This window comes from Sylvia atricapilla, chromosome 4 (assembly GCF_009819655.1).
Source record: "Sylvia atricapilla isolate bSylAtr1 chromosome 4, bSylAtr1.pri, whole genome shotgun sequence".
Taxonomy (NCBI): Eukaryota; Metazoa; Chordata; class Aves; order Passeriformes; family Sylviidae; genus Sylvia; species Sylvia atricapilla.
The window spans coordinates 9,518,342-9,539,939 of record NC_089143.1 but is presented as its reverse complement, the minus strand read 5'-3'; the positions used below and the strand labels follow the sequence as shown (position 1 = coordinate 9,539,939).

At 38.9% G+C, this 21,598-nt stretch overlaps 1 protein-coding gene across 8 annotated transcripts in view; it reads right to left on the bottom strand.

Moving 5' to 3' along the window:
• APBB2 (amyloid beta precursor protein binding family B member 2) overlaps positions 1-21,598 on the bottom strand; it is a 110,601-nt gene that overhangs the window by 37,570 nt on the left and 51,433 nt on the right. For 5 of the 8 annotated variants that reach the window (XM_066317079.1, XM_066317081.1, XM_066317082.1 and 2 more), the window contains 5 exons: positions 20,933-20,995; positions 20,411-20,496; positions 20,230-20,290; positions 6,259-6,405; positions 1,845-1,972 (listed from right to left, as the gene is read on the bottom strand). In XM_066317079.1, coding sequence (XP_066173176.1) covers positions 1,845-1,972; positions 6,259-6,405; positions 20,230-20,290; positions 20,411-20,496; positions 20,933-20,995 — 485 coding nt within the window. The remainder of the gene's footprint in view (positions 1-1,844; positions 1,973-6,258; positions 6,406-20,229; positions 20,291-20,410; positions 20,497-20,932; positions 20,996-21,598) is intronic. The other 3 variants (XM_066317084.1, XM_066317086.1, XM_066317087.1) reach the window with 1 other exon arrangement.

The window sequence follows — 21,598 nt, the reverse complement described above, 5'->3', positions numbered from 1 at the left end:
TTTTTTTCAGTTTGAAACCATTCTCCCTTGACCTGTCACTACATTCTCTTGCAAATTATCTCCCCCCATCTTTCCTGTAAGTACTGAAAGGTACTTCTGGTATTGAAAGGTCACAGTTGGGTCACTCTGAAGCCTTTTCCAGACTGAACAATCCCAGTTCTCTCAGCCTGAGAGGTGTTCCATCCCTCTCATCAGCTTGGTGGGCCTTGTCCAACAGGTCCCTGTCCTTCCTGTGCTGGGCCCCCAGAGCTGAAGCAGCCCTGCAGGTGGGTCTCACAGGGCAGAGGGGCAGAATCCCCTCCCTGGCCCTGCTGCCCACGGTGCTCTGGATGCAGCTCAGGACACGTTTGGCTCTGGGCTGGGAGTGCCCATGGCTGGGTCATGTCCAGCCTCTCACAGCACCCCCAAATCCTTCTTGGCAGGGCTGCTCTGGATCTGTTCATCTCCAACCTGTGTTGATACTGGGGGTTGTCCCAGCTCAGATGCAGCACCCTACCCTTGGTTTTGTTACACCTCATGAGATTTCCATCTCCCCACTTCTTGAGTCTGTCCAGGTCCCTTTGGATGGCATCTCACCCTTCAGGGGTATCAACTGCACCACTCAGCTTGGTGTCATCAGCAAATTTGCTGAGGTTGTGTTTGATCCCTTCATCTATGTCCTTAATGAAGATATTAAGTAACACTGGCCCCAACACAGATCCCTGAGAGGAACCAGTTATCACTGATGTCCATTGGGATTCTGAGCCACTGACCACTACCCTCTGGATGCAACCATCCAACCACTTTCATATCCATCTAACAGCGCACTCATCAAATCCATCTCTCTCCAATTTAGAAAGAAGAATGTAATGGGAAACTGTATCAAGGGCCTTTCAGAAGTCCAGACAAACGAGCTCAGCAACCCTTCCCTTGTGCAGTGATGTGAGTACTCCATCACAGCCAGTATTGGTCATGCAGGACTTATCTAACATTATCAAACGTGGACACAAAAAGCAGAAGCTTGCTAGTGTTTCTCAATCCTCACTATCCTTGTGTCAGGATGGGTACTGTCCTAAGATCCTGGACTCTCGATGTGAACGGCAAGTTTTTCACTACATCAAAAATGCCCAGTCAGACCGGGAGACAGCTCACTGTCCTGCTCCAAATAAGTCACTTTCACAACTCTGTTTCCACAGCAATGTTACATGACAAACAAGAATGCTACCAAAAGATCAGTGAGGAAGGACACCTAAGGAAAACTGCTTCCAGGGCAGGAAGGCCTTTAGCACACACTCCTGGTTGCTCCCTACCACAAGGAGCAACTCTTCAGCTCACAGGCAGCACATTTCAGGGACAAACCTCAGTTTCCTGCAACACCCTTGGGGGTTTTCTTACGTCAAGAACTCGAAGTAATAGTAATGACTTAAACCCAATACTTTTCCTTCAATCCAACTTTTTTCTCCATCACATTAAATATCTCAAGAAGCAGAAACCCACACATACAGTCAGAGCATTGGTAGTACATTTAACTTGAACCAGCAGGAACACAGACAGGAGAAACACACTATGAGACATATGTGAAAACGTGCTTTTATATCCCAAACTACTACATATATCTGAAACAAATCAATGTTACACTTGCAGTTTTATGCGCCTGAGTTAATCTGAAAGGCTTGTTCAATGCAGATTTAACAAAACAGCATATAAGTGATACACTACCAAAAGCAGAGAGTTTAAAAAGTAACACCAGCAACAAAAAGAAGAATTTACCCACCTCCTCATAGTCCCTGGGACAGAATAATGTGTACTATGTATCAGCAGACCCTAACAGCACCAAGTCAAGACAGACAAGAGGGAACACTCACCGACCATTGTCACGGCCCACGCCCCAGACTCTGATGCTCACGATGGGCTGCGAGTGCAGAACTGTGCGGTCCATGGGGTCAATCAGGTTCAGCATGTCATTTTCCAGTATGAGGTACATGTCTTTGCCCTGCAGTTCCAGATAAAGTACAATTACACAGTACATCACCCTCTCAAACTGGCTGGGCTCAAGGTGTTCTGTCTGAGCTGTTCAGACTAGCTTCATCTTTACTCAAAGTTTTGGGTTGTTCCAAGAGCAAATGAAAAAAACTTCATGTACTTCTGGTGTGAAAAACATCTAAGATGCTATCTTGCTGCTATATTTTTAAACAATCCCAATGACAAAAACCTTTGATGTCTTTTAAATACATCTCATTCAGACCCAAACTACTGAGCTATTCAACAAGTTGTGTTTATCTGCTTTTCAGTAAATTCTTCCAAATATTCGAGAAGCCATGGTCTGTCCTCATAGTAAAACCTTATATCAAAACCTGTACTTTTGAGGCAGAGTTCCTTCCTTCAAAGTGTTTTGTTTGCATAAACTTTAACCAATGGATAACAGGAACAGACAGCAATTTGTATGTGTCTAAAGATTGACTCTTTGAAGAAAGATTAAAGGGGAAAACGACCTGAATGTGAATTCTGCTAGTGACTGCAGAATCTTGGAGCCAGGACTTCTCCCCAATTCTTTTGGCATGTAAGAACAAGGATAATGCTTTTTTCTCTTACAGGAAACAAATTTAAAGATGGTTTTCCTTTTGATGACAACTCACAAATGCTTATCTTCCTTCTCTTGACAGCCTTTGTAATAGGTCTGCCGCCTCTTCTATCACATGTAATATCCCTCTTCTTGGAGGCTGTACACATACTCTTCAGACCATGAGATCCCACTGAAATGATCCTGGACCTATTGCTGAGCAGTAAGACAAGCTCCTGCTGATCAGAAGGTGGGAACTATCAGCTAAATATAGAGTAATTTGTTTTCTGCCTTTTTTGCCAGAATCTATACAAGAACAGAAAGAATGGAAAGGGTCTGAATCCCTGCTGACTAATGTTTCAAAACTGACAATTTCTTCACCTCAGTGACACAGAAACCCTCTTCCTGCTTGGTTACAGTGGCTCAGGTCGTTATGAGCTCTAATTCTGTGTCTGTATAAGAAATACATTTATGTCACTCTGTGAGGACTTTCTGCCACTGTTTGTAGGCAAGGCAGCAAGGGGCAGGCGCTGCCCATCTCCTCTCCCAACCCAAGGTCTCCTAACAGGGATTCCAAGGGAAGCTGTGACACAGCTGGCAGTGCAAGTACCAAGAGGGATGTGCGAGAGGTAAGTGACACCTGGTATGAACAAAGCCAACACAAGCATATTTTGCCTGATGGAAAAAGCACATTTGTGGCTGAGATGTAAGGCTGGATATATAGGCTGCTCCCAGGGAAGCAGAAACAGACACGTCTGTGATAGCCATGCAAAAAGTGGGGCAAACCAGCAGCACTGAGATGGTAGTGGCAGACAGAAAAAGAAACATCACAAAGAAAAAAAGGGAGAAATTCGCTTGGAGGTCAGAAGTAGCAAACAAATTGTGTGAAGAATGCAACCAAGGGTCACAAAGATTGCTTTTTGGATCCATTTTATACTTATATATTTGTTCCAGAAGGAAATCATTACAAGAAGGAAAAATATGTTATTCATGCAAAATACACTGGCATTAGAGTAACAAAATGGAATCCAAATTAGCTGGAAAAAAATTGGAGAATGGGCAGATAAGCAACATAAGTCACAGGAAATTATCCTTGTAATGCTCAGGGGAATCACTCGTCTGCAGCCAGAAGCAATAAATTTTGCTAAATTTTGTTGCCTTATTATACAAAAGCTATTTTAGAGATGAAAGCATTGCATAGGTCAAAAAGAATTTAGACAGGCTAGGAGCTTGAACATAGGCTTTAATGTCTCAGACTGCTGAAGAGCTGCAGAGACCTGATGGTTTGAGATGAGGAAGAGCCATGGAAGGAAAGTGAATAAAGGAAAGAGAGGCTCAATCCCACAGCCTTTTTCCAGAAAAATTCCAACATTCTTCTGGAAATGTTACAGGCTGCAGTACATATAGGTCAATGGCAAGAAGACATCTTTTTCATGTGATATTTTAATGCACAGAAATGTAATTCATGGCCAAAGAGCAACACAAACAGATGAACAGAGCTTTTCTTTATAGATTTTACAGAACAGTAGAAGTTCAAAATTTACAGGTAATTTCATGCAAACAGCATGAAATCCCACATTAAAGCCACTAACAAAGCTTCTGCAGGGTCAGGATTCCACCTGGGGCATGGGAGGTTTTGTGGTTTGTTTTGCAGATTTTTAAATCATGAAAACCTGGGGCTAGTCCTAACCCCAATTTCACTTTCATTACATTCTAGCTCAAGTAAATCTTTAGGCAATCTTAAAACTCCTACATGCAGTCATTTAGCTTCGTAATAGATTCCTGCTATAATTGCTCCATCTGATACATCAGTGATGGAGTACAATTTTTTCAGGTTCCTCTCTAAAACATGCCTCTTCTAATCACTCTCAGAGCCTTACATTGCAGGCAGGAAAATGTGGTTGGAGGTAATGAACTCTTAAAATCAGGAAGATGATTTACTTCAGGAGCCATCTATTGAAGCACAGTTTCTCTATTGTTTTGTCAGGCTGATTTTTTTTTTTTTAAGGATTCCACTCTTAATTTAAACATCTATTCAAGAGGACCAACATTTTCACCAGCTTGGCTTGAAAATCTGCTAGAGTTTCCAAGAAAGAACAAGGGGACTGACAGAGAGAAATACAAAACTATGTGCACATTAACTCTTATATAATCAGAGTTCAAAGTAATCAATATATTTCAAGTTGATCAAAGTGTTGAAAAATGACTAAGATTACACACATATACAGATATTTGGGTTTTTTTCTCTCCTAGGGCAAGCAGTAAGCCCAAAATCTAAAACTGATACCTATCTAATTGTTTGTCTAGATATATTATCTAAATAAAACCGTTTCCAGGTCTAGGAAAGAAAGAAAGGAAAACATTATTATTTTGTTCATTTATAAGTACAATATATTTTTCTTACATATAAAAATTCTTCTGAAATTATTTTAAATAGATAGAACACTATAAATGTGTTCCTTTAAACATAATTTCAACTTTTAAAGGCACTTTCTCCCAGTTGTTCCCCTGTAGCATCTTGGCATTGCTGTGGTCATAGTCAGGATGGTGGACTCAAGCCATAGACTGGAACAATAACTTGGGAGACTGAATGCTATTTTTCCTGAATTTTTTCCTGAAATATAGACAAGTCTTTCTTTGGATTTCTTTTTTGTTTGGCAATCCCATTTTTCTTAGATTGCACAAGGAAAAGTTGCAACATTCACTTTTGTGTTCAAATCTTGTGTGGCCAATCCACATTAGCGCAGCCCTTTGGAAAATATGTCAGGAGAGAGGTAGAAAATAAGATTTGGCAGAAGTTTAAGCTGTTCCATGAACAGTCAAATAACAAAGACTTTTTACTGAAGCTTTGTCTCCTGCGCCTTCTGTATGTCCCACCTTTTCCCTTCTTGTTTCACTTAGTGACCCTCAACATCTTCCACTTCCTCACCTGTCCCCAGCACACCTGTTTTCCTCATCACAAAACCCAAGGCTCCCTTCAGTTTTCCCCAAGTTCCCACAGTGTTATCCTCTCCTTGCTGCCAACTCAGAAAGAAGCACAGAGCAACCATGGCTCAGTCTACGAAGGCACACTGACCCTTCAGTAAACCAAGAAAGAGGAAATCTGAGTTCTTTTCCCCTCAGTGTGTGGGCATCTTTCATCCTTCAAAATTGGATGACACTGGTGCAGAGACTCAAGAGTTATTGGAGAGGAGCCAACAGACAGACTGATGACATATAATTAATTTCTTTCTGAAACACTGCTAAAATAATCATCGTAAGATAAACCATCTGTCCATCAGTTCCAATCTTCTCATACATTTCAGAACTACAACCCTGCCAGTGTGGGTTTCCTTAAAGCCCTTTGTCATTGTGAAACCTTTGAAAATGCTTTGAAAATGCTGTTATAAATCCTCACTTTCAGACCCATGGTCAAGAGGAAGACTTACACTGAATTTCAATGGTTTGGCCTTTGAGTCTCCAACAATGCCATTGCACAGGTGTGTACTAGCACAGATGAAACACAAAAGTGACCTCTTTGTGGCATCTGCTGTCCTGAGCAGTTTGGAACAAAAAAGGCAACATTTTCCCTGAACCCTTTTATGTATTTAGCAGTGCCAGGCTAAAGTAGTGAAATCACAAACACAGAACATGGATGTAGTTGTCTACAGAATTGTTTCTTGGAGATGTTTTATGAAGCAAGAGGGACGTTCCAAGAGGAGAATTCACACTGTTCTTACCTCTCCCCATATGCCAACAGTGTCTCTGATGTCATTTTTACAGTAAGAGAGCTGTCTGATGCAATTGTTCACAGCAACACTGCTCTTTCCAGGAGCCAGATCTTCTTCTGCCATTTCTACCCAGCCCAGAGATCGCACAGCGAAGCACTAAAAATAAACCAAAAACAGCTGTCATACAACAGCAACTAGGCAGTTAGGGTTAATGGTCTCCATCTGGAATGGAAAAAAAAATAAGACCCTGTAGATGGGCTTATGCTCAAAGATAAGTAAATGAAAATATAATTTGTTGTGGCAGTTTGGGAAGTTCAAGAACCAGTTAGTGACTAGGCATGAAAATTGGCATGAATGGCAAAGTGAAAACACTCAAAGAACAAAAGAGAATGCATGACTTGGTGTAAAAGGTGTCTGTGGAGGTAACACTAATGTCTTCCAATAAAATAATTTTGTTAACATAAAGGAGGAAGCAAGAGAGCAGTAAATATTAGGACGCACACAAATATAAAAACAATAAAGGAAAAAGCACAACTAATTATAGATTGAAATTTTGTAGAATTGTAGAATTGAAATTTTAGCTAGAATCTGGAGCTCTAACTGAAAAGAAAGAAAACACAACTGAATTATGTCTCTTGTGAGATATCCACTGTCTGGCTTTTAACCAGAAAATTACACTTTTTTGTGGATTACAGCAATCACTTCAATAGTGAGTTTACCTATGGTAGCAAACAATAACAAATTCAGAGCTAAGAAGAAGGTAAGCTATCATAAGAGGAAAGTTGGCTTTTTTGAGAAGAAACTCAAAATAACCTTTAAAATAAAGGTTTTATTTTAAAGGATTTAAAAATAATTTTTTTTAGCAGGAAGATTACTCAGCTGGCAGAACAAGCCAAGGCAACATTATTTTGCACATATGGTACTTTCTGCAAACAAAACAAAATGGAAGAAATTGAATGACACCATCTCTACCCTACATCTACAAAGGTAGAGAATAAAAAATGTTAATTCTGAAAAACCAACAAAACCTGCTCATTTGCTCTCAGGCATTATGGTGGGAGAAATACAGATCTCACACAAAGTCAATAGGAGTTTGTCTACAAGACCAAGGCTTCTTCCAGAGAACATTACAGGTGTTACACTCTGAACTACAGTGCACTGTCAGCCATGGGCACAGCAGGCTGACTGCTGTACCTCCTGGCCAGACACAACAAATGCTTTAGATGGTCCTCAAAGGTTCAGCAAGAGCAGACCAACATTCATGGTTGAGCAGTGCTGCCTGGTGCCACACAGCCTTCTCTGCTGTCAGCAGCATCCTGCAGGTCCTTGGGAAAGCAGACAATGATCCTGGGAGCTGCTGGAAGGAAGGAAAGCAGCTCCTGGTGACTGCTGGGAGCCCTGCTGCCTCCAGCAGCACACTGCCACACAGCCCAGGAGCTGCAACAGCAGGCCCATGCTGCAGTTACCAATCCTTCTTCTTAAGATGCAACAAATAAATCAGCTTCAGAGCTCAAAAGGCGAATATTCACTTGCCACCTACTAAAATCTGCTGTGAAGTCAGAGCTCACCATCACTGGTGTGCCATTTGGGAACAACTGCCCTCAAAAAACTCCCCACCCCAAAACACCAAGGTATTTTCAATATGCATGATATGTCAACTTTGGCAAACAAAGGGAAGAATAAAATTCACCAGTGGATAAAAAGATTAATGAGTTTTTTCCCTTCCTTTAAAATTTCTCTCTTCCTTCAGACTTCTTTGAGTTTGCACAATGCATTCACCCAGGCTCACTCCACCAAGCAGGAAAACCAGCCTAAGAGCCTACTTCCTGTACCTCTGGCACCCACCCCAATGATGCATCTCATCTCAGGTATCAGACAGCAAACACACTCTGCAATTGCATAAAACCCTTTAATTAATGAGTGTAGGTAAAAAAAAAAATTAAAGCCTTTCACGCCTCCAGGTTTTTTGTGGATTTTTTTTTTTAACAAACAAGGGAATCATGATGAAAATTCTCCCACATTGCTGCTTCCTGAACCCAGCTCTGCTGGAAACCCACGAAAGTGCTGACTTTCCATTCTAAAGGGCCAAAAAGGAGAAGATGAAAGAGGAGGAAAAGGAGGGGTCAATACTCAGGAGTGCTCTTCACTTCAGGGCTACACAAGATACTTAAAAAAACATTTTTTAGCAATTATTAAGGTGGTCTCATCTTAAGATTTGTTTCAGGCACATTAGATGCTCATGAATCATGCTAAAAGTGCTACTATACCCACTGGAGTATTAAATATTTATCTTTGCAAGCTTTAAAAATACTGATTTTTACTGTACCAGAAGAAGGAGTTTCTACAAGTATTTATTTAAATATTAAAGTGAATAGCAGAATACTAGCAGAGAGAAATATTTTCTAAATCATAAGAGACGGGGAGAACTACATATATATAATAAGCATACTGTTTCCTTGTTGCTCTTCACATCTCAATCACATCTGCAATTTGTTAGCTGCTTTCTGAACACAAGGATAAATACAGAATCACAGAATGCTTTGGGTTGGAAGGGACCTTAAAGATTGTCTAGTTCCAATCCTCCTGCTATGGGCAGGCACACCTTTCACCAGACCAGACTGCTCAGATCCAACCTATACAGTCCTTGCACTGAACAGAGTGTATCTTAAAAGGGACATAAAATGATGAAAGACTATCTATTCAACTTGACAGTAGGGCAGTGTGTATCTTAAAAGGGACATAAAATGATGAAAGACTATCTATTCAACTTGACAGTAGGGCAGTAGGTAAATCTCTTACTAGTAAAGATGGTGAACTGCTTTGCCTTTTTTTGGTGTTTTTTTCCTGGCCTTTTTTTATTCAAGGTTTGAAATTCTCTGGTGGTAGCATCCACTGTATTTATGCAGCCCACTGTCAAGACAGTACAGTGAGCTGATTGCAACACTCCTCTCTACCCCACACATTGCCCTCCATGGGAAGGACCTGGCTTCCTTCCCTACTTCTATTTTCTCTTGGCACTTCCAAGTGAGGTAGACATGAGAAAGCCCTTGGCTTCTGGCACCTGACAAATTTTTGTGCATTTCACGAGAAGCCCTTACCATAATCCGAACAAAGTGCTTCAGAAAACAAACCCATTTCCCAAAAACTCACTGCAAATAAAAACCTCTCAATAAACCCTAAAAAGACTCAACATTCTACTCACAAAGCAATGCATGTACCTCAGTATATATATATAAAAGTAACTTTCTTCCACTCAAAATACACCTGAAGACTGAAAACTTTGGACTTTGTGGTGAAGTGAATACATGTGCTGATGTGGCTCAGCAGACACAGTTGACCTTCACGTAGATTTTCAGAACTAGAAAACAGGACAACCCAGTAATGTGTGACACCTACCAGGGTCCACTCAGTGTCAGTATAACAAAGTACATAAACACACACCTGTGGAGTGGGAGAGTCTGAGCATGCATGTCTGTCTTCTCTGCATATTGCCAGCAGCTGGATTGTAAGAAATCCACCTTGTGCTTTATTGTTGGTTGCTTTTTACCTCGTTCCTTATTTTGACTTAGAGATTCACTTCTCTTTAAAACAAAACAGTGCAAAACACAGCAGAAACAAACCATCTAGTGTCTCCAGTCAGATATGACCTAATTTTTAGACCATGGCTGGCTGAGTTAGGTGTGACAGCAGAATTGCTTGGTACTCACAAACACATTAACACAGCATCATGGTTCCCTGCCTCTCACCAATGATACTGACAAGCCAAGAGACAAAGTATTTCCTTTGACCCCAAAAAGCTTTGATGATGCACTCTGTTGTCTTCTGGAACTAACACCTAGAAGCAAACCAAGCCAAGCTAAAAAACAGAGTGTAGCTTTTTTTTTCCTTCATTAAGGGTCTATGAGCTCAGTAAAACCATCATTCCTGCCAATGCTAGTTTGTTATGCATCTCTACTTGAGGCTTGGAGATAATTAGTGGCAATTAATAATTACTGGCCTGTCATAATTTCAAAGTAATCCCAATGCCAACTTTTGTCTTATGGTAGTCTATCTAACTTATTTTCTCTCTTAGAGAAGGTTTTCTGTGCCTGATCAGGCTGTCTGCTTTTCCCCAGACTCTTTTCAAGAGCTGGCAAAGAAAAACAGGTTTGAAGAAAAACATAATAAATTGATAAATACAGCAGGTTGAAAGATACTTAGGAATTGTATACTGTGCAAACATTGCTATTTGGGATTGGGAAGATCAAAGATACTACCACAAATATTGTGTGGCTGAGAGAAGCGAATGTAAAAATGTCCCTTAAACCACAGTAAGTCAATAATCTTGTATTTTTATCTTGACTAGAGAATTCATATTTCCTGCCTGGCTACACAGGACATTGTGCAAAGAAATTACACAGAGGAAAAAAAAAATCCATCTTATCACACACTAGTCCATGAAAAGACAGGTGAACAAAAACGAAAGCAAAGGTATTCTGGCTGGTTTTACAGTTCTGGGGAACCTATGTTTAAATAGTTGCAAATCCAATTAAGGTTTCGGGGTTAATAATCTGTAATCTAAGAACCAAACTCATAAATACCGTCATCTGTACTCTGTACAGAGCTGTAAACCTCTCTTGCAGCGCAGTTCTGATCAAAAACATTGCCTAAAGCTGAGAAACTTTAGGATTTAAGAAATGAACAAATGAACAAAGGACAGATCACACTTCTGCTCTTTGGCATTGCAAACCCTTCACCACAGGGCAGGGTTCTGCTCTGCAGCAGCTTTTCCAAGTGGAACTCTGGAAGGAGCTTTGGCAGGGACACAGAACTGTGATAATGTTCTAACCATAAGCAAATGCACACTCTAGCTGTTGCCTCATGCAGTGCTAAGCATGTAGCATTAAAGAAAATAAATATGATAATTATGAAAAACAAAGCAAATACAATCCCCTACTAAAAAGAGGACAAGAGATCAAGTGCACATGACTGATGGCAAAATAGTATTGGAAACTAGATAGATCATAAAAGTGTGCATAGAAAAGACCCCACTCTTGGGTGAAAATGAATTAGACCATCAGTTTGAGAATTGTAATAAGTCAGCTGAGACTCCATTATCTTCATGCAGGGAAAAGCCAAATCTTTATTTTCACAACTCATTTTATACAGTTTTTACAGACCTGCAACTTTAATTGGCTAATAGCTTTCTTGCCACTTACTCTATTGGTTAGTAAGAGGTATTTTACTTGTCCATCAAATCTCTCTATTCTTGTATTGTTTACATATTTTTTTTACTGATTCTCATGGGACAAATCCCTTGTTATTACAGGTGCACTTGTTTTTCAACCCAAGAATAGGTTGTAATGCTAACGAGTTTTCATACCACAACTGTTTTTGCATGGGAACTTGCAAATTGCTTAACTACACTTAGAAGAGTTGTAGACCAGCTATTAATTTAATAGAGCACGCCTGATTTTATGAGGCATTTCTTTTATAATTCTTCAACCTGTTGTGACAGAGAACAACAAACTAATGTACATTACAAGGCCACAGATAGATTGCTTTTCATATAACACAGCTGTTGGCAGCCACTATAAACACATCTGTATTAAGAGTATGTTTGCATTGATGCTTTAAATCTGTGCTACTTATTTCTTCTCTTACTTCCAAACTCACAGGACTGCTTGGTTCTGAGCAGTTTCCCTTTGTTTCCTTTTATATTTTTTCTTTTTAAAGGTTATATCTGCTTGCAGACATATGTAAATCACTACAATTCTTACTAAGGCCTTTTATCACAGACCACTGAGCAGGTTTGTGCCTGAGACACAGCATGTAGGTCACATAATTAACCACTTATTATACAGCCAACATAACCTTCGAAATTTCACTTGCATTTTCTTCGATAGTTAGGAAATTAAAAACCCTATCATTATTTTATGCTTTGGAAGATCAATTATCATAACGTATTAACTTTCTCTTCTGAGGAAGAAGTATGTTCCAGTATATTTGCCTGCTATGTAGCAAGAAAGATTACACTGATTTCAGATAAAAATACTGATCAAAGATAGAGTAACAAGAGAATAAAAAGAACTAATGCAATTAATGAACAAGCACTCTCATTTAATTGACATGAAGAGACTGCAGTGCATCTACTTTCTCAAAGAAATACAGATGTCACATAGAAGTTCTTGGCTACAAAAAATATCAAAATGCCTTATCAAAAACATATTAATAAGTCTTCTCAATATTTCCAGTTTCTGTTGCAGTTCATCTTGTATTACTTAAATCACAGAAAATGCACATGAAATACAAAAATAAGCACAGAAATATTCACGTCACAACAGAATTCAGAAATCACTAATAAGTGCTATTTCAGGCAGATGATTATAAACTAAACTCCCCTTGAATTAAATATGGAGTGTATTTACAAATACCATAAAATAACTTTTATTATAAATTACTTCTTTAAAGGTGGTCAATATCAAATTTTTCTGCTCTCGCAGTCCCTTACTCATTCTCCAAGCCACTACAGTCTCATTTTTTCCAGACCTGCAGACTTCAATGTGTAGGATGACAAAAAGTCCCTCTCTCTTAAGCTCTTGTTTTGAGCTTAATACTTCTGTCTCAGTGGTTCCCCCTGGCTTACAGCCAGAGGTCAAATCTACTCTATCAAGGCAAGAAAATGTTGCAGGAACATCATGCTGGTTCAAGACTTTTTAAAATCCAGTCATCTGAGCAAGAAATAAACTGGACACCACTACTCTCTCCGAACACCCCCTTCTGAAGAAGAAATTAAAATCACATTCTTTTCTCCAGTCTTCTCAGCATGAACAGCTTTTCACTTTAGATGTTTTACAGATAACTTGACTTCAGATCCTAAAGGGATAGGTATATGCACTTTGCTTTGAGCTAAGGCTGGTTTGGGCTTCGTTTTAATGTAGTGAAATAAAACCTGTGCTTCCTCATTTAAGAAAAAGCATATTTTTCACTAGAAACTAATAAAGGATGTACAAATTCAGGTCTATGTTGCAGAGTAACTGAGCTGCTAGGGTAACTCAAGCAGATTTCACTATTCACACACAAACATGACCCCAACAAACACACACATACGCTCTGTCAGTAGAGACAAGCCCTGCAGGAGTTTACAGAGCATAAAAGAACATGTGCATTCATTTCTTTAAAACTAATGCTCTGCACTTGTTAACCTTAACCTTAAATGCTGTGCTTTCCCAGTGTAGGCTCTTCTTCAGGCTGACAGATACAAGTGCTTCTAATGCCACCAGTAGTACTTTATTTAGTACTGTGGTGCATAATTTGAAAAGGAATATCCAAATCTTAAAAATCCCATCAAAATGCACAAAGAAACAAAAACCCCTGAAGAGCTCCCAACCTTTAAGTGAACTCTTGACCTTACGAATCAATGGAGAAAAACCTTCCAGCTTCACTAAAGTCAGAATTTCATGTCTCTTTAGAAGCAACATTATTACAAGTAATTTGATTTCTGCAGAAATTATGTTTACAACGGGATCCAAAGTCAATGAAGTTAAATCACTATTGATCAATTCCCACTTTTCAAAGCAGACTCAGATAAGCATGAATCCAGAGTCCAGAAATCTTGAGCCCTGCTGAACCTCCTACATTTGAGGAGCCATTTACTGTCACACTGTCTCCTCAAAGCACCATGGAGTCATCATCTCCAAACATATGGAATAATGCATAACTGCGCAACATGGCACTATGATGGATGGAACATCTCATGCTTTTACATCTCTTAAGAGGTAAATATTAGCCCTTTTCTCTTGGATGAAATGCAGAAAATTTTGACAAGGAAAACTCATTTCTTTAAAGTGAAATTTAGAAATAGAACTAAAAATAAATAAATAGGCTGGCTAGAGGTATCTAAGTATTGCTCTGTCATTCAACTCAATGTTTGCCTTTAATTGATTTTTAAATGAACTTCCTCCAAAAATGCACCTTTCAGCTAATCCACAACAGACAAATAACTCACCAAGTTTGTATCATGCTGGTTTCAAAACATGTATGTGCAATACATAACATAAATAAATATGCATCTCTTTATATACACATAAATACAAACAGCACTTTTTTCCATTAAAAATCTATGCTATGGTATGGCAAGCACTGTAACATTTCAAACCAGAACAAGCTATTTCCCTGAGCTGCCCTAAACTGGCAAGGTAATGTAAATAATTAAAGAGAAATATAAAAATATCTGTCAGTTCATTTTGTAGCAATACAATGAACAGACATTCAAGAGGCAATTCACAATCAACAGGCCATTCTATAGCTGAAGCTGACAGAGGCTGCATAGATTGCTTTGGAGGTGAAATAGTTGGTCTCAAGTGGTGAGTATGAAGGGTGTGATTACCTCTGCACTGTACTAGCAGAGATGCTGGTGAGCTGACAGTGAGGTCTGCCAGCAATATCAGCCCAGGCTGTGCTGAGCTGAGAGCTGCTTGCTGACAGAATCCATTGGTCTGCAGAACAGCCACAGAAACTTTTTGCTTGTGGCACATGAGTGTGATGAGCTGCTGCTTCTCCCATTTAATCATTTCTGTCCATTCTGTCCATTCCTGAGGCTTCCTTCAACAATCACACGTAGAGTATTGCTGGCCTATGAAAAGTTTACTGTGTTGCACAGTAATAAATTGTGATTTAAAGCTACTAAAATAAGCAACATTAAATTGTAAGAAAGTGAAGATTCTTAAAAAATAATAAATTTTGCTTAGATCAGCAGCCTGGGGCTTTCTGTGTGTTCTACTGAACCACCACAGTTTGTTATATGGTTGTACACAGCAAGATGCTGTACACAGACTCCAGCCAAGAAAAACTGGACTGTGCAGCTCCATGAGAAAAGTACTGAAGATGCCACTGGCACTTTGACCTAGTGAAGCAACAGGAACTACCACCATGGAAGAAACAACATCATTTAAAAAAACCCAAAAAACAAACAAACAAACAAAAAACTGAATTAAAAAATAGGTATATTCATATTTTCTCAAACATAGCCAGCACTTCCTAGGATCCCATGCCTGAGAGGCCACAGCAGCACATGGGGTGTCCCACAGTTGCAATTCCAGAGGCAAGGCTGCCTCCAGTGTCACCTCACCTGACTGGCAACCAGGGAAGCTGCCTCTCCACAAGGACAGTGGGCACTGGTGTGCACCTAAACTGCCCACACAACCTGACCACTTATGGCAAAGGCTGTGATTGTTCCAAGGGCAAAGCACAACCCACACAGCTCCCATCTGCATCATTATTTGGCATCTGTGTTCTCACCACCCCAACAGTAATTCCTGGTCAACACAGCTGTGGCAGACACAGCCACTGTCAATATTGGAACTTTACTGGCCATGAAAATATTTTGTTTTGATTTGAAACAAAGGTGTGCCTATGATTTATCTTCTTTTTTCCCAGTCCTGTAGAAATCTCACAGCCCAGTGCAAACCTTCTGTACAATGTATCTTAACAAAACAAATCCCAAACTCAAGACCTAATTCTTACATTACAAACCTGGAAAAATAATGGTAAATATCCAAGCAGCTTCCATTCTCCTTCACATGAGGAATGGCTTTGTGATGTGTTTTTCTAAGGGAGACTACAAGTAAAATCTCTCCTCTACATGCCTCCCACTGTTCAGGTACTCATGTCCTGATTGTGCTGTTAGGTTCACAGCTAATTAGATCCCAGAGATATATGGGATTCCCAGGAATAAAAGACATGTAATATTTTGAAGGCTCTCATTATAATCTTGAATGGCTTGAGAAATTAAGCTACATTATCCCAGATATTTATATTTTACATGTGATACAACAAAAACCACACTATAACTCTGTTTGCCCTTAAAAAGTAAATCCATGAGTTTTGGGAAAATGCTACATCTTCCTCTGCCCTGAACTCATCTTCATATTTGATTAAACAAGACTCCATTTAGGAACAAGGTGGAAGTAAATATCCTCTAGATGGAAATCTGTATTATGATATACATCACATCACAATATTAGCAGTTTTTACCTAATGACACAACAGATGTCAATAGCAATAACTATCATGCACAGAGATAAATAAGCAAACACATTGTCTGAAAGGTCTAATACACTACATGAAAGAGACTATGTAAAAAAATAAATCTTTGAGGATATGTGCTTTAGTGCTTTATTCGGCTATTTCTAAAATGGCTTTTGAAGCAGAACATTTTCAAGCACCTGCATCATTTACCTGCAGCATCTCTAGAGATGGGAGGTTGCCAAATTCAGAAATAACGAGATAGTTTAGAAACAGCCACCCCATCACTCACCATTGCTACCCAGGAGCTGCAAAGGTGGAATGGTGAATTACACTTCAATCAGTTTGTCAGTAAGACTAGTCATGGCAGAAAAAACCCCCACAAAAACCACTTTAGAATAAACTTGAAATTAATACATGGATTTATATATTGCAATTCCCTTTTAAGAGTAAAGGAATGGGTACAAGATTTCTTCTAGTGCTATTTCCTAAGGAATGAAAACAAAAGATTGTTTTGAAAGAAATAAATCCCTAATCCAAAACCAAGCCAAAATACCACTTTAGAAGAAAAACTGTTGAAGATACCCTATTTCTCCTTTATATTTAATCTACTTTCCTAAAGAGACTTCAGATGGAATAAACTCCTCAAATTTAATTAATTGAAATTCATTGAATCGAGGCTTTCTGCAGCATTTTGTGAGCTCATGAGAAGACTGTAATGCAGCCTGAGGTGTACTGCTGGAAACTGCTGAATACTCCCTGCTTGCACCAAGAATTCTAGAAACTACTCTGACTGTATGAAAAGAATCATTTCTTGGGATTGCTGGAAATGGCAAAAGCTCCTCTCAGATTAAATTCATGTCCATCCCCAAGGATACATGGTGATTATTTACACATGATCCTGTGTCTAGGCAATCCTGTATTTGCTTTTGGAAAAGACCAGAAAGAAGCAAATATACAATGCCTCCAAAACACATACACATGCTTCCATAATAAGAAAAAGCAGCCAAGATATGGATATTAAATCTCTGGGGAACACACAGTATTTTGTAAAATTATTTTGACAGTGCTTAGATGATTATTTTGATTTACAGGCCACTTTCACAACAGTCACAAGGTCAGCTTATCAAAGGCCATCTGCTTAAACCCTAAAGCTCAGGTAAGCCATAGAAATTCATTGCCAACTCACTTTCCATGTCTCTAAGTGTATTTCCATTCACCTACAAGTAAATCACTAAATTTAAATACCTGTTATCAATATCTCCTGATGCTCTCTCTCTTAGATACAGTCTCATTCTTTTCCTTTGAGATCCAGAGCATTTACTAATTTCTAAAGTAGGAAAGAATCTCTTGGAGTAAGTGCCTAGGATTTCCACAGGTTTAAATACATTCTTCCCATTCTTAGACAACAGTACATAGTTAAAACTGCTCTAAAATGGTGATGCTCAAAAAGTGAAGCTTTGCTGAGCAGACTAATATGGATAGGGAATTTGAAAATCTGTGCTTGAAGACAAAAGGAGAGAATAAAGGAATGTCCAAATGTCAGGCCAAACAGGCCAATCTGGAAAAGATTTTAGAGAAAATCAGTCACATGGGCTTTCCATTGTACATCCATTCCTAGGTACAGTGACAGGATTTCCAGGAGGATCCATTTCTATATATGGACATAAGAAAAAAATTAGCACCTTTAGCACGTTTTTAGAGACATTGTATTTTATAACAATGAAGAAAAAGACAACCCAGAAAAAAATTTATAGTCTGGGATTGGTGAAAGCATCTTTTGCCTTCCTTGAAACTCAATTAGGAAGGCACACATTGCTCTATAAATTAACCAGGAAGGTTACAATCTGTCTCCTGGGAAGCACCAATTCAAAACTCATTTCTGGGTGTGCATGTTTCACATACAGAATTAGGATCCTCATCAAGCACGATGAGCCATCCCTTCAAGAAATTTCTACCGAAAGAAATTACTGGAATCAAGAAGCTGGATGTAATAATTCTCCTCTTCCCACTTCTCCTTTATGACCTTCTGCAGATAATCTGACTGAGACACCACGGATATGAAACTATGAACTGCATCTCAAGCACATGATACAAAGAGAAACGTTTGTTCTTTACTGACAGTTATGAATGCTTGAATGTGTTGCTGCATAAGTCGCTTTTCTTACAACAATTACATGAATTATATTCCATGCTTTTCCCAAAACAGGCATTTTTGTGGTGCTTCTATCTTTGCAGAAGTTAACCGGGGCAAGACAACTACTGCAGTTTTCCACAAGGTGGCACGATTCCCTTTGTGAAATACAGCACCACACATCCCATACGGAAGCTGTTTTTTCCACAAATGTACTGCCCGCTGTCATGAATAGCTTCAAGATCTCTAATGTACCTCTAGCAAAGGTCATTTTAACAAATTCTTTATAGTTTATTGATAGATATTGATAGATAGTTTATTGAGTTAAAAAAAACCCTCCTTCTCTTGTGATGAAATGAAGTAAAAGTATTCATCTGTGCTTGCTGCCACACAAAAGCAAGCTTCAATCAAAGATAGTTAAGGCACATAATATGGCAGGGGAGAGCCTAAAGGGGTAAAAATATCTGATTTTTCCAAGTCATCAATTTCAAATGCTATCAGAATTCTTTCAAGTTCTCAATATTTGGGGTAAAATGGACTAGCAAGGAATCTATACCTACCACATACCCTTCCCATCCATGTGAGAAATAAAGATCCCAGAGCATTTTCCACAGGTGAAGATTTTCCCTGCTGGTTTTGGACCACTTCCCATTCCTGTGACATACGTGCCCTGTCCTTGGGGCAGAGGCAGATGCACTGGGCAGCTCTGCCCTCAGCCTCTGCTGCTGGAAATCAAATACCATAAGGCTCATCATGAAAGGAACAACTCTATCATCCTCAGGACTGGAACTTAATGCTCTTCACACCTTCAAATCCTTTTACTGTGCTCAGAATTTAGTGCTTGTCATTGTAATGAGCACAGCTGAAAGTCTTGCTTTTAAACTACCAGCGGGCCAAGCAAAGTACAACTATTTACATCTGATTTAAATATCACAAGCAAAATAATCAAGATGACAAAGAAAATTTAGTTCCCTGATCGGTGTGTTTTCTCTCTTAAAATATATCATTAATGCTATTAAAATTATCAGCTCTGTTGCATACATATTTGTTCCTGCAAATAAGTAGCTTCTGATCCTGTCAGTTTCTGCAGCTGTATGGCACAGGCAAAATACTTATTTAAATTACTTGGATTTTCAATTACAGAGAATCATATACACTAAACAATAACAAGGCAAAATTATCAGCAAGACAAATCTGGAGATAGATAGGCAAGCATTCAAAACTTTCTGCTGCTCCTTCCTCCTCAAAACCCTTAGATTACAATAGTAAAAACCTTGATTTAATTATGGGGCTTAATCTCATAGTCTAATTTTTCTTTTTGAACTGCACCCTCAAAGTAGGTTGCAATCTCTCTTCCAAAATATGAAGTTTCTTGTTCTAAAAAGGTAACCTCCTTGTTAGTAGGTTTAAGTTGAAGCAGACATATAAAAGAGTACTTTAAAAAGCGACAAACTTGAAAATAAAGAGCAAATTCTATCACTGAATGGCCTGGAAGCTACCCAAAGAGAATAAAAAAACAGAGCCCTCTCTCGCACAGACACTCACTTAGTTGTGCAAGAGGACAATTATTACAGTTGGACAGTAGAATCTTGAGCTCTAAAATCCAATTTCCCAGCTTATGTGATTTTAAAATAAGTCACACTTTCCTGACCCAACTGAATGAAGCTTTAGATCTGCAAATTCCTTTGATGGAATTAGTCTTGCATGGTCAATCCACATTGTGCCAAGACGAGGGGTACACTGAATTTCAAAACTTTAGGAGACATTCTGCACCTTGCAAGTTTATGCTTACAAAGTGCTAGATTTTTAATTGCTCTGTCATTGTGGATCTTCATACAGACCTTGGCTTCTGGATCACTGTTGATGCTGCAAGAATCGTCATCATCAGATTGTGGACCATTTCTGTGACATAGGAAAAGAAAATAAAAGACAAAATCAGTCTTAAAATCATATGAAAATTACAGCACAGCACAACACAGAAGGGAGTTGGTCATTTCACTGAGACTTCTGAAGTCACTGTACCTGAGCTTCAAAGAGGCATAGCGTAATGTTGCTCCTTCAAACTCTTTCAGACTTGGGTCTGGGTTCACAGTGGCTGCATGCAGGTCCTAGAGATAGAGGCAGTGCTATTAGTATAGTTTTAACACTATTACAGTAGTATTAACTACACCATCGTGTTATTTCTTATCTCAAAGGGAAATTAAATCCTCCCTGCAAAGAAGCGATAGTATTTCTGGCTGAAGTTGAAAAGAGGCATGCATATATATATTTATATATTTCTCAAGCTGCATTTCATTCAGTGCAGGCATCTTATTTGTTATATCATGGCAGTTGCCCTGCTAGTTTAGCTTGAATCCATTCCAAGTGGAAAGATCAGAAGAGGCAGCATGTTTGTGAGCTAGACTTCCCTAGCAGTACCCCCACTCACTTTGGCCTAGGTTATGAATGACATTCATGGAAAAATAAAGAGGGAAAACAGCCACTGCCATGCAAAAAAACAAGGGTAATAGTAGTAAAGGTTCTAAAATCTGACAATATACTTGCCTTCCAAATGTCACTATTAATCTTTCCCCCATTCAGTACAGCAAAATCACTCCATGGCTGTTTCTAGACACATAATTATTCACACAGGAAGAAGCACATTGATAAAAAAAAAAAAAAAAAAAAAAAGAAGAGAAAAAAAAAAGAAAGAAAGAAAAGAAAAAGAAAAAAAAAACACAAGACACTGTTGTTAGCATTGATATTTACAGGATGGGTTAGGGAACAGATCACCTCAAACTTCAACTACTTACTCCACTATACCATGGCATTTGGAGGAAAGGGGAGAGAAGACATGCCTCTAACAGTTACTTACCAAAACAAATGATTAAAACAAGGCAAGTTAATATAAATTAGGAACAGACAATGAAATTACTCCTTAACTATGATCTTAAAAGCAAGCAAAATGAATCTGAATATGAATGTTGGCCACAGCTGCTACAGCCTTTCATCAACAGCAATTAAGGGGAAACATTAGGATTTCCATTTGATTGGCACTTTTGTTAAAAGACCCTGATGGTACTGGAACTAGAAATACTGAAACACAAAAAATATATACAAAGGTAAGATACATACAAGGTAAAAATCAAATCTTTCTAGAGAGAAAGCACAAGAAAAGGGCAAGGAAGGGAAGGAGGATTAGTAAGGAGTGCAGAGATTTCTTGTGGAAAA